Below are 15,115 nucleotides of genomic sequence, written 5' to 3' on the forward strand. Positions count from 1 at the left end.
AACTAACCAACTAAAAACAGACACAGATGGTAGAATTAGCAGACAAGAACATTAAAACAGTTATAACTGTACTCCATATGTTCAAAAAGAGAGAGGACAGATTGAAGAGGTTAAGTAGAAACATGGAGGATATAAAACAGACCCTTATCAAACTTGTTCAGACGAAAACTACAATGCCTGAAACGAGGAATACTCTGGATGGATTGGTAGGAATTTGACACTGTAAAAGAAAAGATCAGTGAACTTGAAGATACAATAAGAGAAACCATACAAAATAAAACTCAAAGAGTAAAAGCCTCCGCAAATGAACAGAGCATTTGTGAACTGTGAGACAACTTCAAATAGCCTAATATTGTAAGTGGAGTTCCCAAAAGGAAGGATGGAAAGAGACTCAAAGAAAAGTATTTGAAGAAATAATTGCCGAAATTTTTCTAAATTTAAAGGAAACTATAAATCCATAAGGCTAAGAAGCTCATGAAACTTCAAGCACAAAAGAGACTATATGATGGCACATCATAATCAAATGGCTGAAAACCAGTTTAAAAAAGAGTAACTTGGAAACAACCAGAAGAAAAAAAATAGATGTTACATACAAAGGGATAAAGAAAAGCAGGACAACAGATTTCTTGACAAAAAAAGCATGTAAAGTAGCTTTACACTACTGAAAAGAAAAAAAAACCCCTATCAACCTAGAACATTAGAACCAGAGAAATATCTTTTTTTTTAATATTTTATTTTTTAAGTAATCTCTACACCCAACATGGGGCTCGAACTCACGACCCCAAGATCAAGAGTCACATACTCCACCAACTGAGTCAGCCAGGTGCCCCACCAGAGAAATACCTTTAAAAATATATTTCAGACATATGAAAGCTGAGAGAATTTAATGCCAGTAGACTTACATATAAAGAAATGTTAAAGGAAGGCATAGATACTAAAGGAAAATGATTGCAGATAGAAATCGGGACCTACAAAAAAGGAATAAAGAACATTAGAAATGGTAAAAATATGAATTAAATATGTCATATTTTTCTTATTGATTAAATCTATCTAAATGCTAGTTCACTATTTAAATAAAAATAATGATGTAGTGTGCAGTTTCTAACATGTAGAACTAAAATATATGACAAAAACAGAAATCTTAGAAGGGAGAAATGGCAGTACACCTTTGTAAGGTTCTTATACTCTATATGAAGTGCAAACATCATATAAAGATAGATATGGTCAAGATATGGTCTACAAAACCAAAAGCAGACATGCAAGTAACAAAACAGAGATACAGTTGATAACCCACAGTAGGAAATAAAATTCAGTCATAAACATACTCAATACTAATATATTATTTTGCTGTTTAGTTTCAGGGCTGCAAGAGCAAAGTAAAGTGCCAAAGATCCAGTGGCAATTAAACAATAGGAATTTATTTTTATTTTTTCACAATTCTGGAAGGTAGAAGTCTAAGATCAAGGTGTTAGCAAGGTCAGTTTCTTCTGAGGTTTCTCCCCTCAGCTTACAGATGGCTGTTATTTTCCCTGTGTCTTCACATGTTATTCCCTCTGTATATATATATGTGTCCTAATCCCCTCTTCTTATAAGAATGCCAGTCATATTGGATTAAGACCCATCCTAATAGCCTTACTTTAACTTAACTACCTCTTTGAAGACCCTATCTCCAAATGCAGTCTTCAAATACAGTCTGAGGTGCTGGGGTTAAGGCTTCAACATAGAATTTGGAGGGACACAATTCAGCCATAACAACTAGGAATGACAGATGTGACATCACTATAGATTGTAAAGATATTAAAAGGATGATAAGGACATATTATGGTCAGTTTTATGCAAAACATTTGGAAACTTAGATGAAATGGACAGACCCTTTAAAAGAAACAAGCTACCAAAGGTCATTCAAGAAGATACAGACACCCTGACTATCCTGAATATAATAAATTTAATTTGTAGTTGAAAAGTCCAGGCCCCGATGGCTTCAATAGCAAAGTCTATCAAATATTTTTAAAAATAATTTTAACTCGGGGCACCTGGGTGGCTTAGTCACTTAAGGGTCTGACTTTGGCTCAGGTCATGATCTCACAGTTCATGGGTCTGAGTCCTGCATCAGGCCCTGTGCTGACAGCTCAGAGACTGAAGCCTGCTTCAGATTCTGTATCTCTCTCTTTCTTCCCCTCCCCCACTTACATGTGTACTCTCTCTCTCTCTCAAAAATAAACCTTAAAAATTTTTTAAAATAATTTTAACTTTACATAAAGTTTTGCAGGATATTGAAGAAGGAATATATCCAAACTAATTTCATGAGACCAGCATTATCCTGACACCAAAACCAAGCAATGATGTTACAAGAAAAAAAAAATTACTAACCAATATCCCTCAAGAACCCTGATATGAAAACATTAAACAGAAGTTTAGATAAACCAATCAACAATGTATAAAAAGAATACTATATCAGGAACAAGGCAAGAATGTCCATTCTCATTCCTTCTAATCAACAGTATACTGGAAATCCTAGTCAGTGCAAGCAGATAAGATTTAAAAAATGAAAGGCATCCAGGTTGGAAAGAAAGAAAAAATGTCTTTAATCATAGACAACATGATCTTCTAGGTATAAAATCTGATTAAATTGACAAAAAAGCTATTATAACTAATAACTGAGCTTAGCAAAGTCATAGAATACAAGATCAATATACAAATACCAATTGCATATTTATATAATAATAATGATGAACAATCAAACATTGACATTAAAAAATTATCATTTAGAAATTAAAGAAGGCCCAAATTAAATAAAGAGAAATATAATGTCCAGGGGTCAGAAGTTCTTTGCAAAGTGATCTATAGGTTCATCACAATCCCAACCAACATCCTAGGAGGAATTTTTGCAAAAATTACCAAGATCATTTTAAAATGCATTTGAAAATGCAAAGGACATAGGATAGCCAAAACATCTTCAAAAAAAGAATAATTAGGTTGTAAGACTAACATTACCTGATATCAAGAACTATAAAGCTACAGTTATCAAGGAAATAAGGCCCTCTGTCAAACAGCCAGTAAAGATGAAGCCAGGCAATACCCATTTGAGTGAGTGTGGAAGTAGATCCTCTAGAGCCTGACAATAACCATGTGAATGAGATTCCAAGTGGATGATTCCTGAGAGGAGCCTTGAGATGACTGCAGCCCAGGCCAACACACTGAGTGCAGCCTTGTGAGACACATTGAGCCAGAAGATCCATGTAAGCCATGCCTAGAATCCTGATCCACAGAAACTGTGAGATAATAAATGCTTGTTATTTTAGATCTTTGACTTTTGGGGTAATTTGTTATGCAGCAGTGGATCACTAATACATATAGCTATCCTATCACCTGATGAAGACCACCAAGAACTGTCAGTAATTCCCAGCCAAACAATTTGGCTCAACAGTAGGTCCAGATGCTGGGCTGAGGCATAAGTTGATTAGAAACACTTCTAGAGTCATATAATCATAGAACACCAGACACATATAGAGCCTTTTATTTTTTTATTTTATTTTATTATTTAAAAAAAAATTTTTTTTTTTAACGTTTATTTATTTTTGAGACAGAGAGAGACAGAGCATGAACAGGGGAGGGGCAGAGACAGAGGGAGACACAGAATCTGAAACAGGCTCCAGGCTCTGAGCTGTCAGCACAGAGCCTGACGCGGGGCTCGAACTCACGGACTGTGAGATCATGACCTGAGCTGAAGTCGGACGCTTAACCGACCAAGCCACCCAGGCGCCCCACATATAGAGCCTTTTAATTTTACAGATGAAAAACACAGAGGTAATATGATTTGCCCCAAATGATTAAGGACCTAGGTCTTCTGATGCTGGGATGAGGATATTATGTCCTGGCCATTATTTTATGAAGCTCACTTTGAAAATGTTTGGTGGGGAATTCCTGTAACCTAAGAAAGCATGCTAAACAATTATTAATAATACTAAAGCAATACAAGTGCATATCACATACCGAGATGTTCATTATTAATTGTGTTAATTAGACAGGTTTAGTCTAATGTATCTAAAAAGTAATTTTTACCTAACCTTATTATGAGGTTTTATTCTTATATTTTAAGAAATATGTCTAATAAGTAAAGTTTAACTTTCTACCAGAAAGAAATGCTGGATCAGGGCCTTTCTGTCTCTTCCCACTACTTGGCATGTATTTTAGGGTCCTCATCAATGTTTATTACTGTCAATATCAAACAAGCTTAAAGCTACCAAAAACAACCACACACACACACACAAAAGAAACAAAACTAGAAGCTAAAATGTCATCTGAATTATGGGGATAGAGATTTTGAGAGGCTCTATGTAAGAACTATCCATTAAGCCATGGATGAAACTCAAAAGCTTCCCTGAGACTGTAAGACTGTTGGACAGCTAGCACTATACTATCTCCCATAACTAAAACTTTGTCTAAGTGCTCCATACGTTTGGAACTAATTGCTCTGGCGTGCTGTCATGTGTGTTTCTTTTCAAAATGGACTATTTATAGCAAGTCAGCAGAACTCCCCAATATCTCTTCCTTATGTACTTTCAATTTAAAATTCATTCATTCAACAGATATTGATTGAGCTTGCACTTATTTTATGTTAAGTGTTGAGCAAGGCCCTAAGACTACAATGATGAACACAGTAAGAACTGTAACCTAAAGTGTCTTTTAGTCTGGGGAGAGGAGGTAGATAAGGTAACATGGAAAAATCTACAGTGGTTTAAGTTTAATGTTTGGGAAGCCATAAAGTGAGATGGGGGGGAAAAAAAAGAGCATGCCACATAGCACTAGGAGGTGAGAGGTGGGGTCAGAAAGGAGTTCCAAAGGAGTCAATGTGTGCTCTAAAACTCAGAGTAAGTAAGAATTAGCCAGGTTATTAATGAGGTAGGCAATATAATATGCAATAGTATGCATAGTATGCAATGAGGTAGGCAATATAGTATGGAGAGTAAAGATTTAGGGACAGATATTTTGTTTTAAAATCTTGGTTGCAGCTGCTGTTTGTACTTAGGAAGTTATTTAACCATTCTGTGCTTCATCTGGAGGAATCAAAAGGGAATTTACACAAATTCTCACCATCACATCTATGTGCCTATCTGTATCTATGGCTGTATACTCTACTTTCTTGCTATTACAACTGATGAACTTTCCATGCTCTTGTCAAAGGCCAATTCTTTCACATATGTACTAGACTCCATCTCACCTCAAGGTCACTCTCTCTTGCATTATTAATGCTTCCTTTTTGGTTGGTTCTTCCCCATCATTATTTAAAAATCTGGTTACTTCTCTGAATAGCCAAAACAATCCCGAAAAAGAAACCTAAGGCTGGAGGCATCATAATGCTGGACTTCAAGATGTATTACAAAGCTGTAATCATCAAGCCAGTATGGTACTGGCACAAGAACAGACACTCAGATCAATGGAACAGAATACAGAACCCAGAAATGGACTCACAAACGTATGGCCAACTAACCTTTGACAAAGGAGGAAAGAATATCCAATGAAAAAAGACAGTCTCTTCAGCAAATGGTGTTGGGAAAACTGGACAGCAACATGCAGAAGAACGAACCTGGACCACTTTCTTATACCATACACAAAAATAAACTCAAAATGGATGACAGACCTAAATGTAAGACAGGAAGCCATCAAAATCCTAGAGGAGAGGGATGCCTGGGTGGCTTAGTCAGTTCAGTGTCTGACTTCAGCTCAGGTCATGATCTCATGGTTTGTGAGTTCAAGCCCCACATCAGGCTCTGTACTGACAACTCAGAGCCTGCAGCCTGATTCAGATTCTGTGTCTCCTTCTCTCTCAGCCCCTTCCCAGCTCACATATTCTCTCTCTCTCTCTTTCTCTCTCTCTCTCTCTCAAAAGTAAACATAAAAACAAAATCCTAGAGGAGAAAACGGGTACCAACCTCTTTGACCTCCACCACAGCAACTTCTTACTTGACATGTGTCCAGAGTCAAGGGAAACCAAAGCAAAAATGAACTATTGGGACTTCATCAAGATAAAAAGATTCTGCACCATGAAGGAAACAATCAGCAAAACTAAAAGGTAGTGCTTAAGGAATGAGAGAAGATATCTGCAAATGACCTTATCTGATAAAGGGTTAGTATCCAAAATCTATAAAGAACTTAACCAAACTCAAATAATCCAGTGAAGAAATGGGCAAAATACATGATCAGACACTTTTTGAAAGAAGACATTCAGATGGCTCACAGACACATGAAAAGATGCTCAACATCACTTATCATCAGGGAAATACAAATTAAAACCACAATGAGATACCACCTCACGCCTGTCAGAATGGCTAAAATTAACAATTCAGGCAACAACAGATGTTGGCAAGGATGCGGAGAAAGAGGAACCCTTTTGCACCACTGGTGGGAATGCAAACTGGTGCAACCACTCTGGAAAACAGTATGGAACTTCCTCAAAAAATTAAAAATAGAACTACCCTCCGCCCCAGCAACTGCACTACTAGGTGTTTATCCAAAGGATAAAGGAGTGCTGTTTCAAAGGGACACATGCACTCCAATCTTTATAGTAGTGCTATCAACAACAGCCCAAAGTATAGACAGAGCCCAAATGTTCATCGACTGATGAATGAATAAAGAAGATGTGGTACACACACACACACACACACACACACACACACACACACACACGAGTATTACTTGGCAGTCAAAAAGAATGAAACCTTGCCATTTGCAACAATGTTGATGGAACTAGAGATTATTATGCTAAGCGAAATAAGTCCATCAGAGAAAGACAAATATCATATGATTTCACTCATATGTGGAATTTAAGAAACAAAACAGATAAACATAAGGGAAGGGAAGCAAAAATAATATAAAGACAGACACGGAGAAAAACCATAAGAGACTGTTAAATACAGAGAACCAACTGAGGGTTACTGGCAGAGTATTGGGTGACTGGGTGGGGAGAGGGGCTAAAAGGGTGAGGAGCATTAAGGAGGACACCTGTTGGGATGAGCACTAGGTGTTATATGTAAGTGATGAATCACTAAATTCTATTCTTAGAAAAAAATAATTTGGTTACTTCTCCTATCTTTATAACACAACAAAACATAGGGACATCTGGGTGGCTCAGGCAGTTAAGCATCTGACCTAGGCTCAGGTCATGATCTCACAATACCTGAGTGGAAGCCCCACATTGGGCTCTCTGCTGTCAGCGTGGAGTCCATTTTGGATACTCTGTCCCCTCTCTCTCTGTCCCTCCCCCACTTGCATTGGCTCTCTCTCTCTCAAAAAGAAATAAACATCAAAAAATTTTTAAACAATAAAACATAAAATTGCTCTCTTTACTTTCCTACCCAGGGTCTGCCTCAAAACTCATTCCCTTTTACACACAAATTCCTCATAAGCATTGTCTATACTCATTCCCTCCAAATATTCTTTTGCTATCCTTTCTTTATCAGGCTTTTGTTCCTAACACCCTACACACTATTTTTTGGCAGGATCATGGAGTCCTTTGTTCCTAAAGCAAAGAGTTAATTCTCAAGCTTCATTTAATGGTTGAACCATTAAATGGTTGAACCATCCTCCTTGAAAATTAGCTTCCAGCACATGAAACTTTTCTCCTCCTCCTCCTCCTCCTCCTCCTCCTTTTTTTTCTTCTTCTTTCTCCTTTTCTGGATGCTTCTTTCTTGTCTTCACTGTCTCTAAACCCTGGAGCAGTCGACAGGACAGTCTCTGAACTTCTCATCTTCTCTTTACACTTATTCTCTTTGTGAACTCACCCAGTCTCCCAACGCTCAACACCATTTATTAGCTGTCAACTCCCAAATTTAATCTCTAGCCCAGAATTTTCCACTAAATTCTTGGCTTATATACAACTTACTATCTCTCCTTCGATGTCTAATAGATATCTCAAACTTAACATTTCCAAAATTGATCTCATTTCCCCCGCCCCAACTTGCTCCTCCCACAGGATTGCCCTCAGAGTCAACAGCATAGAAAAACAGTCCATTTTTCCAGGTGAGGCCAAGAGCTTAAAAGGCATCACTGACTGCTCTCCTTTGTCTTACATTCCATATCCAATCTATCAGCAAATCCCACTGGGTCTGCTTTTACAAGACCCAGAATGCGACTACTTCTTCCCACTCCCACCCCTACTCTGGTTCAAGTCACAGTTACTCCTTGCCTAAATTATTAGGAGCCTCCTGTCTCCATGTTTTGCCTGTACCCCCTTAAGTCTCTGCAGTGCAGCAGCCAGAGTGATGCTGTTAAATATAACAAAGCATATGACTACTCTTTTCAAAACCTTCCATGGCATTCAATCTCACTCAGAGTAAAAGCCAGGGTCCTTAAATTATCTATAAGGTCCTACAAGACTGGGTATACTCTTACTTTTCTAACTTCATATATTAATTTCCCTCTGGTTCTGTTCCAATCACACTGGCTTCCTTGCTGTTCATTAAACATCTGAGCATGCTCCTGCCTCAGGGCTTTTGCACTCACTCTCCAGGAATGCTCCTCTACTACTTATCTGCATAACCAGCTCCTTCTTCTGCCTTTATTCCAAGTCATTTCCTCAGTAATGCCTTTTCATTACAGTATTTAAAACTGTAAAACTCTCCCCAACACTCCCTATTTCCTCTCTCCTGTTTTATTTTCTGTGGCCATTAACATACTATGTAGTTATTTGTCTGGTTTATTGTCTTTCTCCCACCTACTCTCCCAGTCCAGAAAGTAAACTCTATGAATGCAGAGGTCTGCCACAGATATTTACTAAAAGAATGAATGAATGAAGAGTGCATCCATCTAATACGTATCCCCCATACATTTTGGGGACCGCTACTCTACTAATAATTGACAAATATTCATCTGGATCTGAAAATACTTTAGATTCATTTGGTGTTGACACTATTTACTTTAAAAGTTTTCTTTCTCTTTCCTTTCTTTTTTTTAATATAGGGTGTTGTGTGTCTTATTTTACTTTACTTTTTCATGGTATGGAATTATTTTTTACATTTAATTGATATGTACCACTATAAGAATAATTTTAGTTTCAGTGTTTGGTTGATACATTTATGTTAAGGGTAAGACTCACAGGATACTTATGCTGAATTACTGGATCAGGACAAAGCCATAAAAAGCATTAGAACTGGGATTCCTAGGTGACTGAGTCAATTAAGCATCCAACTTCGGCTCAGGTCATGATCTCATGGTTTATGGGTTCGAGCCCTGTGTTGGGCTCTGTGCTGACAGCTTGGAGCCTGGAGCCTGCTTTGGATTCTCTTTCTGCTCCTCCCCAGCTTGTGCTCTGTCTCTGTCTCTCTCTCTCTCAAAAATAAAAATAAACATTAAAAAAATCATTAGAACTTCATTTTAATTCCTTGAAAGTCTCAAAGTTTTTGAAAAACGAGTCAATACCTATTTGTTTATTTGTAACTCTATTTTTATAAACACTTTAACTCTATACTATTTTTGGAAAAAATGATAAAATAGACTCATAAGGAGGTACAGGCATTATTTAAGAATTGTGAATGTAGCTCATAACATTGGAAAGTCTGTTAGAATAAAAAAATCTCAATTATTACTGCTAGAAGTTGTCAGTTTATATTCTGCATTTCTTCAAAAAATCTCTGGTCTCTACCCATTTTTATGTTCTTTTCTCATAGTTCTGATATTTTCAAAGCTAATAAGGTAAAACAGAAAAGATAATCCCAAAGAAATATTTATACTCACATACTGGCATAAAAGTAACTTAATGCCTATAGTTATCACAAGTAGAGTATGCTTCACCTGCCAGGATGCAGTAGGTCTACTGTTTGCAGTTTGTAGCCGTATAACATAGGCAGTATATCTAATCTTTCTAGACCTTAGATTCCCTATTAAATGGGTATAATTACAGTGTCTACCTCATAGGATTGTTGTGATGATTAAACATTATAATGATCATGGGGTGCCTGGGTGGCTCAGTCGGTTGAGCATCTGACTTCGGCTCAGGTCATGATCTCACAGTTTGTGGGTTCGAGCCCCATGTCAGGCTCTGTGCTGGCGCCTCAGAGCTTGGAGCCTGCTTCAGATTCTGTATCCCCTCTCTCGCTGCCCCTCCCCTTATTGCACTCTGTCTCTTTCTCCAAAATAAATAAACATTTAAAAAAATTTTAAAAAAACATTATAATAATTATGAACAATGATTATAAACAGCAATGATTATAAACAATGATTATAATACCAGGTAGACAAGTAAATACTGGGTAAGTGATATGTGATATAAATATTAGTATAATCAGAAAGAAAAAGATAGATATTGGTATTCTAGGTAAAGCTCTTTTAGATGCAAATAACAAAAGCTAATTCAAGCTGGATTTCACGTATTCAATATATATTTACTGAACATTTAGCATGTGTCAGGTACTAGGCAAAGAACTGGTAAGGGAAAAGGGAAAATTTAGAACAAGGATATGGGGTAGCACTAATACTCAAAGGCAGATATGCAGCTGAACTACATTTAGATAGAAATCGAAGAGAGGACTGGAAACTTTCAGGAAACTTAGGAAACATTCTGTCTCACTATTTCTTTTTGCAGACTGGTTTCCATTTTCTTCTTAATAGATCAGCTTTTCCTGCAACAAAGCTTAGATAGTAGATTGAAGATAACTACCCATAATCATATGTTTTTGTTCCAGCCATACTGAAAGACTGACTGCTACTGTTATATCTCACTTTGATCTCTTATCTTAATTCCAAAGTCCTGATAGGGATCAAGTGTCCATCCTTGTCTTAACAGAGGATGAGCTAACAGGGTCATTTTAAGTTAAGCAAATATTCCAGATGGTAACAGCAAGTATTATTCACAGTTTATAAAAGAGTAAACTAAGACTGAGAAGAATGAATTTACTTTCCCAAGTTCATGTAGGTATTCTGTGCCAGAAACAATATTTGAACTCTGGGAGTGTGCGACTGCACAGTCAGCACATGAAAGTGAGTGCCTCTGTCAAGTTTGTATTATAGGAGCTTTGCTCAGCTCACCCTAGTACCAGCTCTGCTAATGTTTAAAAAGCTCCTTTCACTGGGGGCGCCTGGGTGGCTCGGTCGGTTGGGCCTCCAACTTTGGCTCAGGTCATGACCTCACGGCTCGTGGTTTGAGCCCCACGTCGGGCTCTGTGTTGACAGCTCAGAGCGTGGAGCCGGCTTCGGATTCTGTGTCTCCCTCTCTCTCTTCCCCTACCCTGCTCACACTCTGTCTCTCTCTCAAAAATAAATAAACATAAAAAATTTTTTTTAAAAAGTTCCTTTCACTGTATATGTGTTTCCTTACTAAAGTGTGACACCTTCACAATGTTCAAAGAAATGGAATATCTTTAAAAAAGGTCATGGATTCGGATTACTAAAATTTTTGTAAAAAGAATAAACATACAATTATACCTGCTTCTGTTAATTTTGTATAAACAATTTGCCTTCCAGAAGATACTAGTAAAAACACAAACTTACCTTCCCATTCTGTTGGGATATCCCCTACTTCATAGTCGACTTCTCTTTTATTTGCTGTTTCTATAATTCTTTTCTCTCGAATAGTCTGTCCTACAAGACAAAAGTGATTACCTTATTTTTAAAGGAAGTCATGACACAGTAGTTACTACAAGTAATATTTTCTCTTTGGATATTTCACGCCTCCTCATTTGGTAAAAGAATTATCAGGACAAAGAAGAGATTCCATTTAGAGTTAGTTTTGTTAGAAAAAGCAAATTCTAGGGGCCTGGGTGGCTCAGTTCATTGAGCGTCCGACTTCAGCTCAGGTTATGATCTCATGGTTCATGGGTTTGAGCCCCATGTCAGGCTCTCTGCTTGACAGCTCAGAGCCTGAAGCCTGTTTCAGAATCTGTCTCCCTCTCTCTATGCCCCGACCCTGCCTGTGCTCTATTCTCTGTCTCTAAAATAAACAAGAAAAAAAAATTTTTTTTAAAAGAAAAAGCAAATTCTAAACTTACTACAAAAATTTTAAATTTTCTACCATAGCATGCAAAATTAATTTTGGTAGAATAAATGTAGATTTTGTTTAAAAAAAAAAAAGGAACTAATTAATCTTAGGGCACAAATGGCCAAAAAAAAATACATACAAAAAACCATTTTAATAATCAACAGTGTTCAACTCCTTCAAATTCTACAAGTATTTGTATTAGAGGTGCCAGCGGCTGCTATGACTGCCCAAGGGAACAGCTACTCACACCCCCTACTATGTAAGGAACCACAAGATCCTGCTGCCACCCCACCGCCACAGTATACTGGCAAACCCAAGGGAACCAACTCATGGGTTCGATTCTATGACCTATGTGAGTGATTACCTTTTACCGGATCTAAATTAAGAAGGCAAAAACTGGGGAATTACGAATGTGAGATCACACTGGTACAGGATGGTAGCAGTGTAGAAACAAGAAAGCAAATGGAGCAGTAAAGAAAAAGGTGTAGAGGAATCAGGGATGGGATGAGAATGCAATAGGCTTACTTTTCTCAATAATAAAAATTTGATTAACAAGTATTTTAGGTTCATATAAAAGATATAAAACTATCTGCTATTTTCTTCTGTTTCCACAGTCTCAATTATATCCTTCAAAGCAGCTTTGTCAAACTGGTGGTTTCAAAACATGTTCACTTCTCAGTGAGCCTTTGAGCCTAGGGAAACCAGGTGAAGTTGGTAATTCCCAAAAGTTAGTGAGTGTGCCTGCCTACTCAGGGAATGCAAGCTGAAACAGAGAAGACCATGGTGAGTAAGTATAAGGGGAGGAGCATGGCTTAACAATAATTACACTAGTCAGGGAGAGAAATCTGGCCTTTACAAAATACTACTTTCTCTTCCCACTCCATGACCAACCTTACACTATGCTAAATAGACTGAATGACATAATTAAGCAAAATGACCTTGTTGCAAATCTCTGCCTGAAATTCTACCAACTAAAAATTCCTTCAATTGCAGACCAAGGAAATTCCTCGGAGTGAGTATGCAGGAAAAAGGAAGCCACAAAAGGATAGCCTAAGAAGAATGAGTGACTAGTGCTATTTCCTTTGCCTTAGTAATAATAAGTGAAAGGCTGAGATTTCATGGACAAGCCATCAATAGGTAATAACTGGGAAGTATGGGGTTAGGGAAATTCTGCATTTCATTATGGACTTACTGAATCAAGCTGATTTAATCTTAACACAGAGGCTCTAACCTTTTGCTTACCTTACCCAATAAATTAACAGTAAGTCAAGGGATTAGCAGTAAAGCCTCTAGTTGTAGGGACAAGAGTCAAAGGAGTCTGTAACAATGAGAGGTGCATTACTCTCATAGTAGAGGCTCAAAATATCTAAGTGTCTTTACTAAAATGCTATTTGTATCTATATATATAAACAGGTAATAACAAAAGTTATCATAAATTTAGCATACACTAAAGTATGTTTACATGACAATTTTTAAAATGTTTGGAAGAATCAAAATACCTGTGCCTTCATATAGCTCTCATCTGAATATGAAGATATATGTCCTTTTAGCAATCACAAGTACAGAAAGGAAAACTCCCATCTAAAACACAAAATGCTAACAAATTGTCTTCTGAAGGTAGGTGTGTGTTCTATAAGCTTTTAAATGTTCATCAAAAAATTTAGCAGAGAAGAGGATAAAGAGGTTTACCAGTCTCAGTACCACCACTAAAGGCATATATAATACAAGTATATTTCAACATCTGTGATAAAAAAATTAACATCCTATCTCTTATCTCTTAGGTCTATCAATTTAAGGTCTCCCAAGATTTTTAAAAATCATAAGCAATACTTATTTGTGTATAAATGAAAAGACAGAGTAACACATGAGTTAGTTTAGCTAATTCCTTGATAAGTGCTGAGAAAATCTTATTTATAAATAGAAGACATCAAAGATATATAAAAAATTACATATACAAAATAAGGCTATTAGTTTATTGAATAAATTTTTTGTAATCAGATGTAAGTTCTTGCCCCCAAATAAATTGTTTTAAAACTACTCCATTCTTTGTAATAAGTCCTACTTCCATAATTTTTAAGAACTGGGAATGAAGTCTATCCCTCTCACTGAGTAAGAAATTATACACAAATTGTACACTTATTTGTACTAATATGCTTTCGTGTAATAGTTGTAAAGATAATCCTACTTATCACAGCAAAAAATTTCCATCTTTACAAATAGATGAAATTTAAGTACCTGGTCAGGTGCAAAAACTTTAGGGTCTAATTTACATTTAAAAATTAGTTTGACAACAAAAACATTAATCTAATACACGTATTGGCTTAATAAGTCCTAATACAACAATAAACAATTGACACTGGTGCTCAGTGAGGATTATTATGTAAAACAATGCACAATTTTAATTATATTTAATTACTTTAATTTAATTAATAGTAAAACAACAGCTTTAATAAAACAGTCAAAACAGGGGCACCTGGGTGGCTCAGTTGGTTGAGCATCTGACTTCGACTCAGGGCATGATCTCACACTCATGGGTTCCAGCCCCATGTCAGGCTGTGTGCTGACAGCTCAGAGCCTAGAACCTTGCTTCAGATTCTGTCTCCCTCTCTCTCTGCCCCTCCCCCACTCGTACTCTGTCTCTCTCTCTCTCAAAATAAATAAACATAATAATAAAAAAATTTAAAAAAACCAGCCAAAACAAAAGTTTGAATCCAAATGGATCATAATGGTCAGTGGTATATGGATTTAAAGATAGCAGAAATGACAATATTTTACCTTTTTTTTTTCAACATTTATTCATTTTTGAGAGACAGAGAGAGAGCATGAGCGGGGAAGGGGTAGAGGGAGGGAGACACAGAATCCGAAGCAGGCTCCAGGCTCTGAGCTGTCAGCACAGAGCCCGATGTGGGGCTTGAACTCACCAACTGTGAGATCATGACCTGAGCCAAAGTCGGACGCTCAACTGACTGAGCCATCCAGGCACCCCAACAATATGTTACCTTTTTAAAGGGAATGAGAGGCCAACACTATTTTAGTAACAATACTAAGAACATTATTTGCCTTTTTCACTTCCATTCTTTGTGAACATAGAGTTTTCTAGAAGCTACATGTATGTGATATACCAACAGACTGAATAAAGAAGCA

General features: G+C 37.0%; 1 protein-coding gene across 1 annotated transcript in view; it reads right to left on the reverse strand.

The window, feature by feature from the left end:
• Positions 1 to 15,115, reverse strand: part of NDUFAF2 (NADH:ubiquinone oxidoreductase complex assembly factor 2) — a 175,174-nt gene that overhangs the window by 65,570 nt on the left and 94,489 nt on the right. Inside the window, exon 2 of the mRNA XM_019414312.2 lies at positions 11,485 to 11,574. Coding sequence (XP_019269857.1) covers positions 11,485 to 11,574 — 90 coding nt within the window. The remainder of the gene's footprint in view (positions 1 to 11,484; positions 11,575 to 15,115) is intronic.

This window comes from Panthera pardus, unplaced genomic scaffold, assembly GCF_024362965.1.
Source record: "Panthera pardus isolate Hobbes unplaced genomic scaffold, ASM2436296v1 HiC_scaffold_2, whole genome shotgun sequence".
Taxonomy (NCBI): Eukaryota; Metazoa; Chordata; class Mammalia; order Carnivora; family Felidae; genus Panthera; species Panthera pardus.